General features: G+C 44.1%; 1 protein-coding gene across 5 annotated transcripts in view; it reads right to left on the bottom strand.

Annotated features, from left to right (window-relative positions):
* Positions 1 to 23479, bottom strand: part of TRIO (trio Rho guanine nucleotide exchange factor) — a 533872-nt gene that overhangs the window by 380409 nt on the left and 129984 nt on the right. Inside the window, exon 2 of one of the 5 annotated variants that reach the window (XM_059728608.1) lies at positions 14513 to 14612. The exons of the other annotated variants lie outside the window; for them this stretch is intronic. Within the exon in view, the coding sequence (XP_059584591.1) occupies positions 14513 to 14603 (91 nt within the window). The 5' untranslated portion in view covers positions 14604 to 14612. The remainder of the gene's footprint in view (positions 1 to 14512; positions 14613 to 23479) is intronic. 5 annotated transcript variants of the gene reach the window in all.

Here is a 23479-nt window from a genome sequence, read left to right as displayed (position 1 = left end):
ACGTGCCCGCCAGATGTGTGTGCAAGGCAGGGCTGAGCTGCCCACTGCAGGCTCGGGCTCCCTGCCCTGCTGCTCTCCTTGCAGGTCCTCCATGTCCCAGTGGGTGGGACCCAGCATGGCAGGGCAAAGCAGGGTTAGGCAGTGAAGCTCCTTGCTTCTACAAGTCCCACACTGCTCTGGCAAGGTACCCCCTGCCTGCCCGGCAGCAGTTGGGGGTGACTGTATGGAGTTGTACCTCTCACTGCTGTCAGGTGCTCAGAGGGCACCTCGCCAGGGCACTGCACAGCTCCCTGTGGCAGCACTGAGCTTCCCCACCCAGCCCTGCTCTGACCTGCCATGTTGGGTCCTGCCTGTTGGGCTGCAAAGTCCCCAGGGGGAAGGCAGCCAGGTGGGAAAAAGTGAGCCAGCAGTGGGCAGCCCATGCCTCCTTCCCCAAAAGGCTCCACTCCAGCCATGCCACCTGCAAGGGAGCCAGGCTTCACACACTGCTCCACTGCAGCAGCCCCCACCTCACACCAGCAGCACCCAAGGCTTGGACGCTGCCGAAGAAGGCTGCGGACCCAGGTCCATGACCCATAGCCGTTGCAGCTGGAGAAGTTACGCTAGACCTCTTTGAACTAACGATCTATGAAAACTTCAAGGAGTTTATCTTTCCATGTTGACTCAATTACAAATCTCTTCACTTGAATAATCTCTCAATCAACTAGGCCAGGGACGGGCAATTATTTCGGGCAGAGGGCTGCTTACTGAGTTTTGGCAAGCCATCAAGGGCCACATGGCAGGCAGCCAGGGGCAGATAAGTATTAATTTTTTTAATTTTTTAGGGGCCCCACAGACTGGATAGAATGACCTGGCAGGCCGCATCCGACCTACAGGCTGCATTTTGCCCACCCCTGAACTAGGCTGATTGATACAAGGTCTTCTGTCTGTAACAAGTGATATTATTAGCTATATTCAATGCCATTGATAGGAAAGGATGTTAAGCCATTTAAACTACACCAGCCGTGGGCTGTTTTGTTAACACTGGCTTTACCCCCCACAACCCAAAGAAAAAAGTTTTTCAAATCCAATTTGTGGGAGGGGGGAAGGTTGTTTGTTTTTAAGGTAGACTGGAAGACAAGTTAAGAATTATAGTGTTGCCAATATACTCCAATCACCTGACTGACTCATCTGATCCTAATCTTGGGTTCAATAATTTTACCTCATGTTCAAAAGACAATGGAATATTTGTGAAATGAAGTGAGGCTCAAGAGAGGCTGTACTAAAGTAATGTTATATTGGCAAAGGTTAGTAAGTGTCCCCAGCTAAGAACCTATAACAACTACCACCCCACTCCAGAATTGTACCACTGAGGGGGGCACTTAGAACCCAGATATATAATGTTTTATCTTTCATTAGTCAGTAAACCATCAAGACACTTTTACACCCCTGCCAGATGTAAAGGTCAAGGCAGGAGAAGATCTGATTCACAATCTACAAAACTGTGTTTCCTGCCATGCCACATATGGCAGTGTAATTGCGGAATCATGATCCTGTGGTCCCTCTGCACCACAGCAGCAAGCTCCTGTGGCTGGGAGCCTGGATCAGCTGACAGGACTCTGGTGCATGGTGCACCACTGAGGCTGGGAGCCTAATCAACTGCAGGCGCCCAGTCTCAGGGGCCCATGATATACTCCTACAGCTGGGAGTCCCATCAGCTAATGGAGCTCAAGCCACTGGAGTGGATGGTATGATCCCACGACTGGGAGCCCCAGCATCTGGCCACACATTCAATTAATGGCATCATAGGAACTAGCCACAAAGTTGTTACACATTTTGTGGAATAACTGTGGTTTATTCCTTGGTTTATGACACTATTAACACATAACCAGGACACAACTTAAGACATGATTAACTGGTCAATCATATCTTAAATGTAATGTGTGGCAGGGACCTTCAAAACTGTGCTTGTTACATTAACTCATCTGTCACCCTGCAATTGAACAACTGTTATATCTGATAAACCTTCAATTCATTTTTCCCCCCAAAACTTGAGCTAATGTAGAACACATGGGACTAAGTAAGTCGTCAGTGTTCTCAACATATTACACCAACAACCTATTTACTGGCTTCTAAGGAACATTGGGAATTAGATTCATCTTAACCCCATATTTGTAACCAGTGATCCATCTACCCAAGTAACCTGCTGAATATATGTATAATGCTCCATTTTAATGGACATGTGCACCATTGACCACCATTATATGATCACCTATCTGATCTGAAAATACAAAGACTCAGCTTCTTACACCATCTTCTATTCTTTTTATTTTCCTTGTCACTAGGTAACCTTCCCATTTTCTCACTGCATTTCTCACCGCATTATCCTGGTAAGAGCAGTCAAAGCTTGGTTCTTAAGTGGATAATTTGCCATCTCCAGGCATCTGAAGGGGCTCTTCTCACAAAGGAGGAAATCAACATGAGCAGCTCTCTATAAACACTTCAGCAAGTCCAAGTACAATCCATTACTTTTGTACAAATAGATTGTCCCTTGACCTAATTGTATTAGGCATTCCACCCTCATTCATCCTTTGTGACCTGTGCTTTTCAGCTCAGAAATAGAAGATGATTTATATCTGTTGCTGACTGTTTCGAAGATTGATAAGTCAATCTACTTGCTAAACTTAAGCCTGCATAAATTTTCCACTTTCAGCACTTCAAAAATGTGGTATGCCAACTTTGCCTACCCAATCATTTCTTTCTTTTAACTTCTTTTGTTCTTCAACCAATGGAAACTAACTTAATTAAAAGCTAATAGCTCCCAACACCATAATCCAAAAAACAGAACATTTTACAAAAAAACTACCAGAATCCCAGAGCAGCTTCAAGACCTTTGAAAGCAGTATGCAGAGATGCTATTCTACCAACCCTTGCTGTGTAAGAGCTCTTGCACCACGCCAAGAGACCAGCAACAGAAGCCCCTTCTTCCTTGAGAGATCTTGGGTAACATCAAAATCATTACCCATTAAAAAGACTGCATACATGGTATTTTATCCCAAAGATTTTATTATGCCCAAGTCATGCAAGAAGTTATGAATGAATAGCTAGCTACAGGATGTCCCACTAATTTTCATTAGGTTCCTCTCAATACATATTTCATGTACAGGGAAAAAAGGGTAGAATAAGGAAGAGAGCTAATTAGGTTTTACACTTTAATTAAAAATAACAGATGAGAGAGTCAAGTTATTTTGAAATATTTGAACAGTTCCCTCATTAGCTATTTGCACAGTTACAAGGGTTAACCGTAAGTAGAGACCTTTCTGCTCTGTGGAAAGGAAGCCTTACACAGTCTATTTGATTAGTATACATAAAAAAAAAATGAGTATTTTTCCTGTTCCTTTTCATCCCTCACTACTCTAACCAGTTCTAACTTTAAGGAGCAAACATTTTTTCTCTATTTCTTCACTCAGTCTTAACAACTTTAATCTCCATCTACCTAACATTTCCTATTTTCAATATTTTTACTATTAGCTATTAAGCCACCTCATCATGCCATTACTGCTTAGTGGTAGACTAATCTTATCCATCAGGATCTCAATTTTTCTTCTCATACTTGTACCACTGACGGTAACAAAACAATTGCTCAGAATACTGAAATTAAGCCAATACACTCATGTCTCTAAGTCTGCAAATACCCCAGTTCCACTTTGGAAAAGCTCCGGAATCTCAGAACTTGGTATCAACTGTAGCACTAATATTACCTGCTGCACTGTTAGGTAAATAAAAGGTTCGTCTGAGTTTCTGCAGCATGAACATTAAGTTCTTGAAGACTAAAACCAAGCTACAAGCTCAAACTGCTACATACCCCAAATAATCTGATTGAATTCATAACTGTCAATGAGTTGTGAGTTTTCAATATGTGAGTGCATGTAAATGTCAGAGAAATCTTGTTTTAAAGAAATAGTACCACAGACATAATGCCTATTTTCTCTCTCTCTCCACCCAATTTTTCTTCTTATGGCCGTCGTAGAATTCTAAAAAAGAAATAAGAACACACTAGGCATAGAGGGCATTTTTACACATGCAAGTGCTGCAGCAGTAGGCACCTTGAAAAACTCCTGGCACAGTGATGCACACAGCTGGATAAGTGGTGAAATATGCATCAGTGCTGAGAAACTGGCGGCAGCACACTTTTGAACTAAAACACATGGGAGGTGCTTTTGCTCAAAAGCGCACTGCCGCTATTTTCTGTGTGCTGATGTGCATTTCGCCAGTTATACGGCAGTTATTTCACCAGTTATACGGCATGCGGCACAGTGCAGTTCGCCTCAGCTCGCAGGAGATATCCAGTGCATTGCAGGACAAAAAAGTACGTGTATAAATGCCCAGAGGCACTAGCTCTCACTCCTTCCACACCTACTGCCTGGAAAGTACTGGAAACAAGTGAGTTAGGCCTATTGCTTTACACTTAAAATACTTCTCAAGTCGTAGACATTTCTGACTAACCAACTTAGGGTTTTGATCAAGTATCCCATTATTTTCCTTCTGTGTCTATTTTCAATTTGCATGCACAATATGCAGCTGCACCATGGGCTCCAAAAAAATTTTGTTGCACATAATTACAGGACTGAAATACTACGAGGCTTTCTTTTTTTTTTTTTTTTTTTTAAAAGGCTTCCAGTTCAATAAACATATTAATTTCAGTTATTTATACCTCCACAAGAGAGAGTGAATTTAATATATAAAAGTACATGTTAGTTTTTTATTTAGGTTTTCTTTTTAAATTGTTGTTCCTGGTCACTTAGTTAACAGCTGGAGATGAAGCAGTTTGTTTAAAAAAGGACTTCGGGGGAACTTCTGGGTTGAATATGAAAGCTGTGGACAGAACAGTAACATGCCTGGGCTGTATTAAGACCTGCCAGTCTGTTTACTCATACCAATAACCTTTCAGTCAGTGTGCACTCTGTATGAAAGAGCCTATTTTTGATAGGAAGATTATTTGAAATGAGGAGTATTAAGCCACTTCTACACTAAGGATGATGATGATCAAATACTGGCTCTCAGATTAACTCTTTCAAGTCAACCGGCTACTATATTAAATATGTTAACTAGTATCTCAAGATATCACTAATATTTGCTGCCCTCACCTTGCAAGCATCTGTTTGTAATAAGGCTGTTAGTGGGTTCATATATATATCCTGGACATCACATGTATTTGCACAACGAGGGAGGGAGTGGGGCAAGGGCAGGGGTAAGGGGCGCTGCCCAGCCATGGTGGTGAATGGGACCACAGAACTGGGATGGAGCTGCGGGCAGCTCATCCAGGGGATCACCATTCCAGTGCTTAAAAATGGCAATGTGGGCACTTGAACTAAAGCTCATCAAATGAACTTTAGTTCAAGTACCACCACCACTGTTTTTAAGCGCAGGGACACTTTTAACCAGAGCAGGGCTGAGCTGGGCCTATCTTTTAGTTTCTGCTAAACTCTGATTAATTCTGCAGGCTCAGGGCTCTCTGCTCTGCTACCTATACCCCAGGAGTCACATGCTGGCCACGCGTCCTCTACCTGCCCAGAAGCAGGAGGTACAACTTACTGCTGCCACTGCTGCTGGAGGCCACACACCCTTCTCCTCCATGGGGCCAAGCCTAACCCCCTCCCTCCCAGAGGGCTGGGTTCGGGCAAGGCCACACCCCTTCCCCTCCATTATGGGCCAAGCCATGCCCCATTTTCCTTGCCAGGCCAAGCCATGGTTCCCCCACACCAAGAGCCAGGCTGTGGCTGGGCTGCCCCCTGCCTCCCTCTGAGTGGTTGGATAGTGTTGGCTCTGGTGCTAGATCAGGACCATTGGCAGCATCCAGTCTGCAGACAGATAGGGTACTGCCCATCCAGCCCACTGGGGAAAAAGTTTGAGCACCACTGGCCTATGTTAACAATACTAGTACTTATGTCATTCATACTGTGGTTGTAAATGGGAGACGCTCACCTGTTATTCCTAGCAAGATAAAGGAACATTGAAAAAAAACCCTAGCATACTAATATAGTACATAAATGACTTTGACACCTGAACTATTGAAGAGCCACATTCTAAACAGGACCAGGGTCACACTTTGAAGCCAGTTCAACTAATGGATGGAGTCAAGGCTACAGTTTCGTTTTATGCAAAGCTGGTGTGTTCAACAGTGCATTTTGTTCATTTTTATAGGATTAAAAAAAGTTTTATTTTCTGCTACTGAGAAGTTTACAAGCTTTCAAAAATAGTAACAACCCAATTCTTTATTTCCCCTTTCCCTCTCCTACCCCTGCCCCTTTTTAAGCCTATCTTTTAGTTTCTGTTAAACTCTGATTAATTCTGATTAATGCAGATTTTGGAGAAAGACATTTATTAGAGCTTTTGTTGACAACCTGTCCCGTTCAACAACTGTTGAAGGTTCTCCTGCTAAATTATGATATTTTAGTTACACCATCAGCATTTTCCTCTTTCATACAATTTACATTTGGGGGAGGGGGTGCTCCCCATTAAATGAAAAGGACAGATCATGAAACCTTGTGCATCATGGTTCACAGCTAATGCACAGTTTTTTCAATGATATGGTCAATACTCAGGAATATTCAGTGCATGTAGATCAATGGTGCTCAACCTTTTTAGACTTGAGGCACCCCTGGATAGACTTAAGGCACCCCTTAGAGTATGCCAGGTTTTACTTTTCACTCTTTTGCCTACAGAAAAATAGAGCAGTTTTTTCTGTTGCAAAGAACTCAGATAGACCACAACTACAGATTTCTATTTGCAATCTGTGTTTGTCTTGTAAATCATGTTTATAAACCTAACAATGCTAAAATTGTGTGGCCCTCTAGAAAGGATCTCATGGCACCCTGGTTATGAATCTGCTCTAAATTCTGTACATGAAAAGATCAAAGAAGATAACTGCAGCAACTCTGACAGGTAAAATGTTTCCAAGTCACCCATTCCTTTTACCAATGTCCAAGATGTAAATGAAGCCTCTTCAGTTGGTTTTCACAAGTACCCAGCACTCTTTTAGCCTTTAAAATAATTCTATTTCATTTTAAAGCAATACATTTCACTCCTCCTCTTTTTTTGAGCCTGTCATGAATTAACAGGATCAAAATGTACTTCAGTATAATCATCCCCATCTCTCTCTCATGCATATAAATCTAACTGTTAGTGGGGTAAAATTAGTACAATGTGCATTAGTGTACATGGGGTACACTTAAAAAAACTCCAGCAACAACGTTATTTGATTTATACCTTTTTATCTACCTACCAAGATTTTCCTTTAAAATAAAGGTAGAATTTACAGAGCAGCAAGTGTTGTTTGATGCCCTGTCACTCAAGTGTCATTCAATGCCTGTAAACAATAGCAAGTGTTGATCAATGCCTGTGATACAGAGACAGAAAGTTACTATTTTTACTGGTCTAAAATTTACTATTTTTACATGCACTATACTCCTAGGATGGTGTTTTCCCCTCCACTGTATCAGCATAGCAGAAACACATTGTTTCAACAAACGTTTAAGGATTCTAACAACACCCTAATAATATCTGTGTTTACTATTGAAACATAACCTCACTTGCAGTCTGGTGTGGGGTTTTTCCTCCTATTTTAAAAATAGCTTTTACTACACTACTATGGTAAGGATATCCACATCTAAAGGTACTTCCCTTTTACCTAGGAACTATATGTACACACTGACCAATGCATGTACGATCATGGTCTTCTATTTATAACAACATTCCTGGTACAGTAACTGTCAGTAGCCCGGTACAGTTAAGTGCAGGCCAAGGAAAGGCCTGAGAGCTGAGGTCATCTTTATTCAGATCAGCCCGCATGGGAGTCTTCGTAATTCTTCATCCAACCACCTAGGAAACAGAAGAATGCTGCAGTACAAAAGGAATTTTTTATGAGAGAGAGAGAGAGAAAGCGTTCCTTTGTAGCATCTCAAGGACTTACTCAGGTTAAGATCCAATGGAGGCGGGCACTGAACTTTATAGCAGCACTTATACATTATAACAACACTTGCTGCTCTAGCAATCCTACAGGATGGATTAGGAACCAACAAAAGGAGAGACGGAATGTTATTCATTGCATCACAGCCACATAAACTACATATGAGATTCAATTATCCAGTAATTACAGTAACCTCCAAGTGCCCTATCATCATCGTGTTACATGTAAGACTGCTAACATGAAAGACAGTTTTTCTTACTTAACTACGTTCATATACTCTCCTAAAAATGACAACAAAAAAATTCTTCAAGGATTAACAGGCACACAATAACTACTGAGTGACATCAAGCAACATCGGTGGCAGCACCGTCTATTAAGCCAATTAATTAATGGCAAAGAAAAATGCACACCAAGTTCCTAGGTTATTTACTGCTTAATATACTGATCTGTCTGATGTGCTGGCTTTCCTCTGTCCCATTTAATACATAAAGAAGCTTAGTTACTTTAACTAGAACTGTCTGAAGATTAGCACCATCAGGAACAGTATTTGCTTCAAATCTGCACCTTTTAAAATCTATCCAATCTTGAACTCCAAGTTACCTTAATAAAAAATATATATATTTTTAAAGAAGACTATGTATTGCAGTATCTGGATCCAGTTGTCCATGCTTGACACCCTCCAGGGATCAACAGTCATGAGAATTGCCCAAGGTGCCTTAAGCAGTACAAACGTCATTTCCTTCTACTCCTGCAAAGCAAACAAAACCTGATACACAACCTGACGCATTGTTACAAGCATTTTTCTTTGCAGATATACCAGTATTCACAGATGAAGCTGTCACAAGCAGACTCTTGTACTAGGCAGTCAAATGCTGAGTTATCTTTCATAAGATTAGTTCACATAATGTTGCCAAGAATTTCCCTACCTCACTTGATGGGTGTACTCCTTCACTATCATTCCAAGCAAAGGAGGTCTTGTATGTAAGAGTTTTTATCGATTTCTTTCCTGAAAGAAAGTTCTAGTTTGTAGACTGCTCCAAGACACTGCTTCCCAGTTTATCTTCAAAACTGGGCAAGCTGAACTCAGCTCTGCAGAAGTTCCTTCCCACTGCACATACTAAGCAACTAGGTGTTGCTTTCTTTTTTTACTTTAATTCTGTCCCTCAGCTTAAAGCAACTATAACTACTAAAGCTGAAGTTCACTTTATTTTTGTCTCAAGTACTCCTAACAACTATTTAGCATTTTGTTGTTTGTAACACTGGTGAACAGCAGTCCAAAACCCAGCCCCAAAAGTCTCTGTGAAGTACCAAATGCATCCATTCAGCTCTTCCATTATCCAGTTCACTGTATTTTTTCCCAACAGCAACTGCTTTCAAAAGAAATGCTTATAAATAAAATTAAATGTTTTCCAGATGTTTAACACCTCAGATAATGATTTTTAATATACAAAGCTGCTGATACATGGAGAAAAATGTGATAATTACCCCAAAAGAAACAGCAATATATACTCGTAGTGATATTAGCACAGCTTACGGGGGGCGAGGAGGGGGTTGTATGTTTTGTTTTTTTAACTTGGAAGAATGAATACTCAAGGCAATCGAGTAGAATCAGTTTTTCATCATCTTCCCTATCTCAGCTATGTATAAATGGAAGTTTTTACATTAAAACTTACACTTCTGCTGGCCTAGAAAGGTCAAATAAGGCTAAAGAGGGCTTCTTTTTATATTAAAAGGGTAACATTTCTGAAGGGTTTAAGTGTTAGCATCACTAACTTCCTGTTGAAAAGTCAAATCCAACCTTCCTAGGCTAGGGACAGAAATTACACATAAACCAGTACTAGTGATCAGAAACTGGCTGTTTGCAACACAACAGAAGCTCATCGCACTTAAACAGCTTTAAAAAATGGCCAAAACCGGTTTAAGATAAACCTGGGTGGATGTAGTATTAGACTTAACTTGAATCTGGAGGGGGATCTAGGACGGAAGTTCAATAAACTGATTTACCCCAAATCAGTTAACTCACAGTCCTCCCCCCAACATCCCAGGATGCTTTGCACCTCCCCTGCAACCCACCACATGCCCTCCCTCCTCCCCAGCAAGGTGGGCAAGCTAGCCTTGGCCCAAAATGTCTGCTCTAGCTGAGCAGAGAAGTGTGCTCCAATGCCCCCCCAGCTTTTGGTCTGGGCTGCTGCAGGCATGTTGCTGCATTTCTGGAATCAAAAGTGAATGTCTGTTCACTTGCTTATCAGTTCAATCTATGTAGCTTAGACTAACCTGCAAAAATTGAATCGATACAGCCTTGGGCTTTCTAACTGTCTGTACTTAGTCCTAATGAAGGATGAATTCCCAAAAGGCTATTTCCATTTCTGGAAGCAGTTTATGTCAATGATGGCAACTAAGTACAAGTACAATTTCCTGGAACTGATTGTGCCTATTTAAGTATTAGATTTTTAAAACTTTTACTTGGGATTACTTAGGAGTCTCTTCCTTGAGGATTTCACAAAGTTCCTGTCAGATTTCACTCCTGGAAAAGTCAGAAAAAGGATGTAGTGTTTCTTGAATGGTGACCATTCTCTATCAAATAACTAGACTTCTTTCTACACACAAACACCTCTGTAGATGAAATAAATTAGTTTTATTTTCTGGGCCTTTAAACACATTCTAGACTGTTATCACCGTTACGTTATTCCTTCCTTTTTAACCAAACTATTTTGGCAGCATTTCAGTACATGATTCAGACTTTCAAATATGTTGCATTACTCAAGGGATACACTGAAGAATCAGTATCAGAGTAAATTAAGAGCATCTTTAAAATATTTCCAGAAAAGTTACCATTTACTGATGGAAACAGGTAATTTTCAGGCTACTTACTTCTACAAGTTAGATAACACTAGCCAACATAAGACATTCTAGAAAAAAAATAGGGGAAACACTATTGTTGTTTTGATGTGCACAAGAAACTGTTTTTGCATTGTTTTTTAGTCCTTATTTTGAAGTGCTACCATCCCAATTCTGCAAGTAATTTATGTTTCAAGAGAAAGAAACATTTAATGATTCTACTTCTACTTTAGAGACAGCTGACACAAGCAATTTACCCATCCCCCTTCTTATTTACCCTTATCCAATTTACCCTTCCCCTCTCCTGCCTCTGCCACCACAATTAATTGTTCCTTTACAATGTAGCATTCTTCCCTCTGTCAAAGGTTTCCATCTTCAGTTATCTAACCTAAGCATTCTGAAGTGCATGAAAAAAACACAATCATAATTACAAGCTTTATGTTGTAGGCCTGTGAGAGGGAGCAACAGAGAAGCCTTGACAGGTGGACATGGTGATGCAGCAGGGAAGCCATGCACCGGACAGCACAGAGGTCCTGTGTCCCACCACAGCTATAACGCAACGTTTTACAAGCCAGTGCTCCCTCTGGTTGGAGGAGGGAGCCCGCAGCCAGAGATTTCAAGCCCCGGCAAGAGATGGCAAGGGGGGAACATCAGAGGACTGGAGAAAAGAGTGCTTCCAGATGCAGCAGGGACTGGAAGCAGCAATTTGCCGTGGACAAAAGAGAGTGCCAGCATCCGGAAGACAGGTGGAGAGCAGCCACACCAGCACAGGTAGTGCAGCTACTACCTGCGGACAAGCAACAGACATGGCAGCATACTGAGAGGTGACCAAAGCACGCTCAGGCTTATTGCTGCTGAGTGAAGTGAATTTTCCTTTTCTTTTTTGTTATTTTCATGTCCCTTGGCAGAAGGCCTGATAGTGGCTGGGAAAAGAGTGGGGCCACAGAAGCCATGCCCAGCATAGAGAGGACTGGGCCCAGAAGGGGCTAAAGGGGACATTCCTGTTGTCTTCTATTGTTGCAAGCCTCTCCTGTACCCTTCAGAGGACTTTCAGGACTTATATGTGGGACTGCGTGGCCCTGCTCTCAGGGCATAAAGAAAAAAAGAGGATGTCACAGGATGTTGCTGTGTTCCTTGGAGGGAGCCTAATTGGGATTGTCCCCTTTTTCTTATTTCTCATTTATTGTTTCCTTGGACATTACTGCTATAGCCAGTGTCAAGCAGTAGTGAGTTGGGTTCTAAAGACACCTATTGCCAGCCTTGGGTAGCTGGCTAGGAAGAGACCAAGTCGGATAGGGTTTTTTTTGTTTGTTGTTGTTGTTTTTTGGGGGGGGGCGGGGGGGGCTACAGAGCCTAGGAAGGAGGCCCCTGTGCCATGGTAACAGACCCAGACTGTACAACCTTAAACTGCTGAGCAGAGATTACTCCACTCAGTGGATGGCCTGTTGACCAGGACCATAGCACCCACAGGTGGCCAAGAATATCGCTGTGGTGTGGTATGGGCAAATGTGTAGGGGAAGGAGGAACCCCTCTAAAGGACTTTATGGCAGGATGCAGGGACTGAGCCTGTCTGTATATTCCAACTCCCAAATAACTAAACGTTCCATCAAGTCGTGGCAGGTGAGAGAGACTGCAGTACATCAGAAATTATGGATAGATACATCCCTGGGTTGCCTTCCCAATGGCACAGCCAGATCAAACACAAGGGAGGTATGGGCCTCAGCCCTACTGGGTAACACCCTGACAGCCTGAAATAAAGCATTATTTATTAAGCTTGAGAAATACCTCTACAAGATTTGAGGAATTGTTAAAGAGCATTTAAATGCATAGCTGGCGTTGCACTCCAACTTAAGTCATGTAGACATTTCTTTAACAGATCCAAACAACAGCCCAGGAATGTGTTGTGTTTGGGTACATCCTATTGTATAATATGGGACAGCCATCTCTTATAGCTCAATTACGTCAACTACCATCACAAAAACAATTTTCTGACATGACTTCCCTTTCATGAATGCATCGCACATACTAGCAATTTATCAGAGGCCTGTAAACTCTGGTGTCCTAATACATGACAGAACTACATTCAAGGCAGCTGCTCATACTGAGCTATCTCTACCTACATTAAAATGCAAAAGTCTTGAGAGGTTAAAATACCTGCTGTGTGCAAGTCATTCTCTATTAGATATAATAGCAATGTATCCACTCAATTCCCTCTGCTCTGCTCTTAGAAGCCTGGTAGGCAATCACTCACCAGGATGTATTAGTTATTTATGGTTTTCAAGGACAGCTGTTACCAATTTCATTAGAGTTTTGCCACCATCTTCATTACTCAAGCGTGGCTACACTCATGCTGCAAATTCCTGTGCTATTTTAAAACAGAGTTATTTCTTCCCATGCTTTCCCCGCACCAATCACTATGCTTCGCAACATTATCCTGCCTTTGAATTGCTTTCACCCTTTATGTTCCAGCCAGAAAAGATCTCATAGTGTGTTGGGACTCTGCAGATTGTTTTTTGCAAGCCAAAACCTTTATACAGTCCAATCCAACCCAATTCAGACATCTGCAAAGGAGGAGGCCATCATGACATTTAAAGGTGGACTTAGATCCATGATGCTTGGTTCAGAAGAGTGTTGAAACAGTTGCATAATCCACATTAGCCAGGGCAGCAATGCACAGTTCACAAAGAACTTTAACAGGACCTACTCCACAATGTAAAACTAATTCTATAAATAAGCAACTGTGCCTCTTACATCTGAATTCTATTTGATATTTTACAGATGGCCATTGTAACCTAACATCTTGTAGGCATCCTGAAGCGAAAGCACCGTTTGCTGACCAATCAACAGCATCATTAGTTTTCACACTAATTAAACCCTATAGTCAGCATCAGTCACCATATTAATAATATGCTATATTTACTCAAATCAAAGTTGACCCTGAATTTAAGATGATTTCCTTAGTAATTAGATTCTAATTTATAAAACATGTATAAACTTGTTTTAGTTTTCCACTTATAGAATCTAATTACCATAGGACTGTCTTAAATCTCTCCATCTCCCACTGCTATAGCAGGGAAAATAGCAGCTAGAAGGTAAGTTGGCCCCCTTGGCCTTTGCCCCCTGACTTCTTTCTCTGCAGCCATCTTGCCCACCACACCCAGCACCTCCTCAAAACCCAGCTCCCTGCAGCCTCTGCCCCTCCTCCATACCCCCCCTTTATTGTCAGAAACTGCTTGAAGTCCATTCCAACACATTGAGGCTCAGCCTTTGAAAAGTCATCCAGTATTGTCGGTCCGGCTGATTGGCCAAACATGCAACGCAGCAGTTTTGATGCTGCTGATTGGCCAGATGGGATAGAGCTTCTACATGTTCCATGCCTGGGAAGGAATCCAATCCAAGCTGGAGCCAAGCTACCCCTGACAGTGGGGTGAAGTGGGGGAGGAGGGTAGAAGCTGCAGAGGGCAAGCAAAAGGCTACTATGGGTCTGGGTCTGAACCTGACCTGGGCTCAAGGCAAGTCAGAGCCATAGCAGCCAACTGCCCCCTCCCACTTTTGCTTTGTATGCAAATCTAAAACAAGGAGCTTTTTCTCCCATGCTGACTTGGGGTAGGGGGGGACCTCATCTTAGATTCAAGTTAACGCAGTAATCAGACAGTAAAAAGCTTAATACAGAAGCTATAGCCAGTGAATAGAACTATTTTTCTCATTATAGTGTAACAGGCTTACCTTTCAGAGCTTGGTCCCAGGCTTGAGATTCTGCTGTTTTGATTGGTGGAGCCCATCTATCAATCAGGAGGCAGCAGAGAAATAAAGTCATGCCCCTTTCCTGAGGGGAAGGAGAGAAGAGCTACCCTGGATCTGATTGTAGACTGTAACACTCAGGTCTGGAAGACTTCAGGGGCAGAGCCCTGGAGAGTATAAAAGGAGCTGCGTGCCCAGCACAAGGGAGATGTGTCAGGGACAGAGAAGAGAAAAGAGCGGGGCTTAAAAGAGCTGCCCATGCAGGATGAAGCAGTAGCCCAGAAAGAACCCCTGAAGACTTCTATCAGCACGGAACAGCAGACGGCTCCAGCGGTTAGGCTCTCGGTGCGCAGCAAGACATCCCAACCCTGGGAGCTGCATGAGGCAGCTCGGGTCTGCAACCTCTAGTGTGAAGCCAGAGACAGTGCACAGGCCAGTGCATGGAGCAGGATCTTTGGAGCCCCTTGGGCAGCTCAGGTCCCCAACCCCCAGCACGAGGCTCGGAGCTCAGTGCAGGAAGCGCTGCATGGAGGGTGAGAGACCCTAGGAGCCACTTGAGGTGGCTTGGGTCTACAGCAGCTAGCATGGGGCACCAGCTCTGTGCAGATGATGCTGCCCAGAGGGTCTGGGAACAGACCAAGCCCCAGTGCTGCACAAGGTTGTCCAGACCTCCAAACCCTAGCACGAGGCGAAGCGCCCACTACACACAGCAGTGCATATGGCCCTAAGCCAGGCTGGCGGCAGCAGAGTTGGGCAGCAGGAAAGCCCAGCAGGGAACAGAGCTCAACCTGGAGAGCAGGAGGCAACCGTCCAGACTTGTGGTGTAGTAAGTTACCCTGAAGAGAGGGTCCCCACAGAGAAGGGACCCCCCAGGGTTGTAAATGGGCACCACATGGGCCACTCCTGGGTGATAGTGAGGGGGCTTAGGAGTCTTTGGGGTCTTTCCCCCCCACCTCCTTTCCTGTAGTGGTACCTTGGGAGTGGGACCCCTGCCCTGGAGGGCACCCAGGTAGTCTAAGGATTGCTTGTTATATTTATAGACTGTGCCTTATAGTTTCTGTGAATAAGTTGAAGTAATAGTTTGTATACTAAAAGTTACAAGGTTGCCCGATCAATATCCTTTGTTCTGGGCTGTTCTATTGTTCATCTGTATTTTTAAATAATAATGGGGGGTGGGGTGGGAGGTGTGTAGGGTTTATTGTTTTGTAAATTTGTACACACACACACACACACACTATATATATATATATATATATATATATATATATATATATATATATTAGTAGCAAAACCCCCAGTTTTTCTTTTTTTAATACACATATATGATAGATACACATTCCCTTCCCTTCCCCAATTATTTCTGGCTTTTCTTTCTCTCCCTCTCTATTCCCTATAGACAAGCATAAGCGAGCTCAGACTTAGGATAAGCTTTAACATTTTTATTTTGGTAGCAAGTTTTTGGTTTTCGATATCCAGTTTTATATTGTATTATCATTAGGTTTGTATTGATTTTTACTGTTGTATTATTATCATTTTCGTATGGATTTTTATTGTTTCATATGGATATTGCATGGCTTAGGCCTGTGTTTGTAAGTGAACCAAAGTAATGCCAAGTTTCCATTTTGTATGTCAAGTCTCCATCTTGTGTCCTCTGCCCGGGCATCCCGTGTTGCAACTGTATGATTCATGTAACCCTCCCATGTAAATTGGTTCCTGGATGAATGAGAGTGATTGCGAATGACTGGAATACAATAGTAGCAGGCCTCTACTGAATGGCCTGTAATGACTGGTCCATCACCTCGCATTGATTCATCCAGGAACCACGGACCTCACTCACGAACAGAGACAAGAACCCAGCATTTGAAAGACAAAAGACCCTGCAGAACCAACAACTCTACCATCGTACCCCACCATTACAGACACCTGAAACTGCACATCCCTACATGGAGCACACATGCTCAGTACGCCAGGGGCTGACCCCTGCCTGGGCATGCCTCCTGTCACTAGGGTCACACAAGGTCTGCCCCTATAAAAAGGGGCAGCAATGACCGACCCAGTGGGACGCCCTCTCCATCTGGACCAGCACCATGCCACACCACCTATTCACCCAGATGCCCTGCTGGCAACCCCACTCTGGACAACACCTACTGGACAAGGACCCCTTTCCAGCCTGGATAGGTAGCTATCACCCCCCACCCCCTCTTCAACCAAGGACTTGGACTCTGTTTCTCTTCCCCACCTGGATTCCAGCCCTTCCACTGAGTCTCTTCCTCCTGCTGCCAGTGTGTGTGCACGCGGATGCGCACAAACCAATAACTTCATGGGGCTGTATGATGTGTCATCTGTGTAATGAAACTGTTGTTTAGACCCCTAAGTTGGGTTTTGCTTTACTCTGGTTTGGCCCTGCTCCAATCTCTGCTCCTTGCCCCTCTCACTTCTGTCTCATTTCTCCCTCTCCTGCTTCTGGCTCCCTGCCACCTCCAAAACCTGTCCTAAGCTCCTCTCTGCCTCCAAGCCCCCTGTTTCTTTGCCAGTCTTATCCCCACTGCTTTTTCCTTTTCCACTGAGCAACCAGGTTTCTGCTTCAGTTTCTTTCCTGGCTGTCTCCTCCTTGCCACCATTTATCTGCCCCCCCGCCCGCAATATCTCAGCTGTCTGCCTCAGTTTCCAGCCCCAGTCTACCTTAAGTAAACCCAAGCCTCAGTTCCTCAGCCAGCTTCTCTCTAGTCCACAGGTTCTAATCCCGGTTCTGGCAACTTTCACTCCCTACACTTTAACTCTCTCTCTCTCACCTGAACCTTCCCCCAAGTATCCCAGGTACCCCAAGCACACACATACACACTGTACCATCCAAATTAGGAACTTACCTGCGTGTATGTGTAGGTGGGTTGTATGTGCGTGAACTGGTGAGTGTGTGTGTATATATGTCATTGTGTGCATGATATACGAATTGGTGATCTGTGTCTAACTTTGGGGGTATATAGTGTACGTGCTTGAATTGGTATGCAAGGTATGCATGTGCCTAGGCTGGTTTGGAAGTATATGTCCCTGAGCTGGTTGTGTGTGTGTGTATGCACCTAATTGATTTGTGTGTTTGTATATGTGCAATTGTGTTACACCCTCCTGTCTAACAGCACAATATTAAGGTCTTGAGAGTTGGCCTGACCCCACAGGGCTACATATAATCCATGGCCTTACCCTTTAATGGTTTTGTTGTAATAATACATTTGTATATAGTTAAGTAATTGATTGACTGGGCCTGACTCTATAGGGGACAGAGGCGACCACTGGGCTGTTGTGTCCCTCCACAGCACACTGCCCTGCCAATAATTCCCTCAGTTGGAGAGGGGAGTACAAACCTGTGTACACCCGAGCTATAATAGAAAAAAACAGAGTCAAAAGGGATGTCAGGAGATCAACTACTCCAAGCTTACTGATCAAGGCAGGACTGTCCTGTTTAAACTATTCCACGAGCAAAGACATAACTAGCCATGTCAGTCTGAAGTAAAATAGAAAGGATTGGTTTGCACCTTACAAACTAACCAAAGTATGCATCACACACACACATACATATGTCCAGCCAGGATCAAACTCTAGGGCCCTGCTCTATCCCTGCACAACTCCCACACACCAGGACTGGGCCCTGGGGCCATGTGCCACCCCAAATGAGCTAGGATCAGGCTCTGGCTGGGTGGAGATGGCACAGGGCCCTGAATCCTGCAAACCGGCCCCACATCATTCCCCTGGCCCACAGGGCCAAAACTGTGAGCACCACTGCTCCAGGTAATCTGTTCCAGTGCTAAAAATCTTTACAGTATATTCAGGATTGTATTTTAGGATGCTATGAGGGTTGTTCATATTGCAGGCACAAACCATTTCTAACAAAGTGTCTTAAACTACTGAGGTTGGTTAAAGATGCCAACATAAGGAGCATATACTTTGGCCACAAGACCCTAGGTCTTTGAGAGGTTCTAATGACAAGGTTGCAGAAATATCTTGGGGGAAGCTGGAGAACCCATCCCCAAGATTATCTTTAAAAAAGTTGCTCCCTGACACAGCTACAAAATGATAAAAACACTTCAAGCTGCAAGAGCAGTGCCAGTACCCAAGAAATGACTCAATTCACAGAAGTGACTTCCCATCTGCAACACTTCAAAAAACATAAGTCCCCTCACTGACACGTCCTTTCTTTAGGTTTTCCCTTTGGCCAGGATCGGGGCAGTCTACCTGCTTTTTCCAGGCCCTAACAACTTCCTATTCTAACCGGTTTTGAAATTTAAACCCAAAAGCCAGCTTCTATCAAGGCTTGCTTGGGAAAAAGGCAAGTCAGAGCAAACTTTCTTCCACCAGTGATTAGCCCTACAGACCCTTAAGCATGGATCCTGCATTTAACTCAAGTGTTACATCCCAGTATAGAGCAGCCCTATATCCTGGAGCCAATTAGTCACACTATACTATAAAAATTCCCTGTCCAATTGCACATTGGCATGTAGTTTAAATAAGCTTACAGCCAACCAAAACCAAGCAAGAACCTGTAAGTCACTGTCGCCAAAAATGTCTTTATCTGAAGTTCACACTAAATTTTCTTTGACATGTCATAGAAACAACAAAATGGACAATGATTCTTATTCTAACTACAACGCTAGTGTAATTTTGTTATTTTATGGCAGCAATAAGTGCTATATGAAGCAGATGGTATTTTTTTTGGCTGCTGTCAATTATTCATCTTCAAACTCAGATATTCCATTATTTTACGTATTGTAATCACTTCTTCCTTCGCTTTTTCTCTACTCATGTCATCTTGAAGCCTAATCTGTGGTCTATAATTCCCTTTCGTCATCCATTATTAATTTAAGAAGCTACCACCATTCCTGAGAAACCACAAACTCCCACATTCATCATGCCATGATTTAAAACAAGTCTCAACACTTTGTTTTATAGTCCCTTTGTGGTGTTCCCTGACACGACACAGGTACCCCTGATCCTAGTTCTGTCAATGATTTGCACTTCTATTGCCAGTGCCTAGGAAAAGGATGAAGCCGCACAAAATTATGGCATCCCTGAATTGCAGTCACACACAAAATCTTTCTTAACAGAACCTTCAAATATTTTTTTCTTCTATTCCACTCTTCTATTATTTCTGAACATACTACAGAGAAGCACCAAGACCTTTGCAATTTCTAGCAGTATCTGTTCTCATCTTGTTTTTACAAGTAGGCCTTTGATATGCAACCACGCAACTTACTATGCCACCACATCTTTATCCATGCAGGACAATTAACAGCCAGTACCTCCAACTTGATATAACGGCATATGCAACCTAACAGAAACCAATTTTACCCCCAATGACAAATACTGTCCTCATTAATAGCTTTAGCATGCCATTCAATGTCACTTTCCAGAAATAGCTCATCCAGAATTCTTGCAGGGGGCAAGATGTCCTCTGAAGTCTCTTCCAACCCTGTGATTCTCAAGAAATTGGGTTAAATCCATATACTGTGCAGCCAGACATTAAACTTCTGATCATCTGAAGCAGCTTTCTTGTGCTTTCAAGGAGTATTACTAGGATGCTCACTCCATGCATATGTAACTGATTGCTCTTGCAAAAGCAGTTTCCCCTTGAAACCTTATTTCTAACTATGTTGCCTGGAATACTGTATTAGCAATAATCAAGACTGTGCTTAGCAGCATGAGTTATTAAGTCCACTTCCTAGTAGGAAATCAACCTGGGGTCAACCATTCTGAGCCATATGCAACAGCCAATAGTTTGTTCCAGCTGGATTACTTGAGAAAGGATAGCATTTAACATTATACGGCCTTTCTACTTATCAATTTATTAATGAATACCTACTTAAAATAAACTTTTAATAATAAGCAGTACAAAGAAGTAGCACATTACCCGAATACAAGATAACTTTCAATTTAAGACGGCCTCCCCACCCCCGAGTAATTAAATGCTATATGTGGAAAATTATACGTTATAATTTTCCACATACAGGATTTAATTATTGGAGGGTCACCTTAAATTATCCCCCCATCCCTTGCACCTGTCCCTCCCTAGCCACTTAAGACCCCACACTGGTCCCTGCCCCGCTCCACCCCACCACCACTCCCCACTTACATAAGGCAAGTCCAGCCAGGGCCACATAGCACACAATGGCTCTGGTCTCAGCCTGGCCAGGCACCAGCAGAGGTGGTAGCTCAAGCATGCAGCAGCTGCAGTTACAGTTCCAGCCTCAGGTCAGGGCCAAAGCAGCCCCCGTCACTGGACAGTCACCCCCATGCACCCCCCTCACACCACACAGTCTTCCCTGCACTACCCCCACCACATACCCCCTTCCCTGTGCTGGCCCTGGGCTACACACCATGCAGTTTCCCCTACACGCCCCACCACACAACCTCCCCTGCACTCTCCACATCACACAAGCCACTGCAGTCCCCTCCAGACAAGGGTTTTTTTTACTCATGTTGAATGGGGTGGAGGTAGGGAGGGACCTTTGTCATGGATTTGAGGCAAGGTATCTGCTCCTGAATATGTAGAATTGCTGCCAGCAGATGACCAATCTAGTGAAGCCTACAGCTGTTTTAGAATTGTCCAATATTGACCCTAAAATTCAATTTTTAGTATTTGAATTGTATACGTAGGAGACACCAAGCAACAACTGCATACAAGACTGAGTGCACACCAAAAATCTATCAAAGCCAAGAACAGAACACCACCTGTCTCCAATCTCTTGGGCCTAATCCTCAAAGGGAATTTACAAACTACTTCTTACAGATGAGCCTATGAGCTTCACTTCCTCAGCCTCCTAGGTACAGAAACTCATGGACTCAATATAGACATTGGAATTCTCACACACTACAACCTGCCAGACATCTGACTCCCCAGGTACTTCTTCACTTTTACCTGAGCTGCTACATCGCCCTTCGCCCCTATACCCTAGCCTGTCCCTCACCCCGATGCCTCCATTTCCATTAACCAGCTTACTTGCCTGAATTGGATACCAGCCTCTGGCTACTTTACTATTCCTTCCATCCAGGAATAGCACACACACCAACTGCACGTGCTTCCTAAGCCTGACAAAGGGTTTTTCAACCCCAAAGTTGGTATCCCAGGCAGCTAAACTGAGCTCACCTGGAGCCTCACAACTCCACAGCAACCAGCAAGCCTCAGGCCTGTCAAAGACATGACAGGTCTGGGCTCTCCCCAGCCAGAAATGTGTATGTGCAGAGTGGTTTTAATGGTCATGCCCAGGACCTGAGACATCCTCCTTCCCCATAACCCCAGCCCATACCTCCAAGTTTGTCCTGGCATGACAGCTCAGCAGGGACATGTTCTTCCCCTGCCGGCTGGTGACGCAGTGAGTACTGCCTCCGGGGCATTAAATTGTTTTAAAAAAAATTAAAAGAACAGCCCACAAAAACAGCCCAGCCAAGACTGATGACAAGCACAAGAAATACCCAGGTAAGAGACAGGGGCCCGGATAGTCCTGGGATTAGGGGGGCAATGCATACACCTTCAGGAGGCCTTAAATGCCTATACGCTAATGTTCGTAGTATGGGGAACAAGCAGGAGGAACTTGCCCTCCTGCTAGCTAACACAAACCCAGACATAGTGGGGCTCAACAAAACATGGTGGGATCCAACGCACTACGGGGCAGTGAACATCAAGGGCTATAGGTTGTACAGGAGGGATAGAATTGGGAGGAAAGGCGGGGGTGTGGTGCTCTATGTCAAAGAGCGACTCACATCCTCAACGATCAGCACTGGGTCAGAGTTGGGGCAGACTGAAGTGCTCTGGGTCAGAATACAAGGGGGTTGGGGGAAAGGGACTTAACGGTGGGGGTCTACTACAGACCACCCAACCAGGGAGAAAAGCTAGACCGGGAATTCTCAAGTCAGCTCGTGGAGGCAGTTAAGTCAAAGGATGTGGTCATCATGGGTGAGCTAAACTCTCCGGACATCTGCTGGGAAGAGCAGTCAGAAAGGAATTTACAAACCAGGAGGAGGTCTGGAGGTCTGACTCCTCACAGAGGTTCCTAGCCGTGTTACAGGACCTCCATATAACCCAGGAGGTACACAGTCCCACCTTGGGAAAAGCTTTCTTAGACCTGGTTCTGGCCACAAGCGATGACTTGGTGAGGGGACTGCGGGTGCTCGATCATCTGGGCGATGGCGATCATCACCTATTGGAATTCACCATCCAGCGCAGGGTGGCAAAGGCCTGCAGCAAGACAGCAGCCTTGGACTTCAGGAGGGCGGATTTCATTGAGCTAAGGAGACTAGTAGTGGAGGCAATGAGGTCTGGAGGTGTGGGGAGTTGGGAGTCCAAGAAGAGTGGTCATTCCTGAAGGAGACGATTCTCCAAGCCCAAAGGGTGGCAATCCCAACACGGATCAAAGGGGGCAAGAGTGCTCAAAAGCCCCCATGGATAACCAAAAGCATCCAGGAACATCTCAAAGCTAAAAAGAGATTGTAGGAGGGCCATTAGGAAGGCCAAGGCGGAGATGGAACTGGGACTAGCAACCCGGATCAAGGATAACAAGAAATCCTTTTTTAAATACATAGGGGGTAAAAAAAGAAGGTTCCAGGTAATCTGGGGCCTCTGCAGGACATGCTAGGAAATCTGGTGGTCTCACCAGACAACAGAGATAACCCATTTAACAATTTCTTTGCCTCTATTTTTCTGAGCAGGGACCAGGTCATCCCCACCACCAGGATCCCCGATGGTCCCAGGGGAGATGCAACCAGGCCCAGGGTCAGCAAGGACCTAGTCAGGGAAATTCTGGTGGGACTGGACATGATCAAATCAGCAGTTCCTGATGATCTCCACCCCAGAGTGCTGAGGGAATTAGCAGAGGTCATTGCAGAACCCCTGGAACAGCTTTAGGAGCACTTGTGGTGCTCTGACAAGGTGCCAGAGGACTGGAAAAGGGCCAGTGTGGTCCCCAT

This window comes from Alligator mississippiensis, chromosome 5 (genome assembly GCF_030867095.1).
Source record: "Alligator mississippiensis isolate rAllMis1 chromosome 5, rAllMis1, whole genome shotgun sequence".
NCBI lineage: Eukaryota > Metazoa > Chordata > Crocodylia > Alligatoridae > Alligator > Alligator mississippiensis.
Note: the sequence above shows the minus strand (reverse complement) of the source record. Positions and strands in the feature narration are given on the sequence as shown.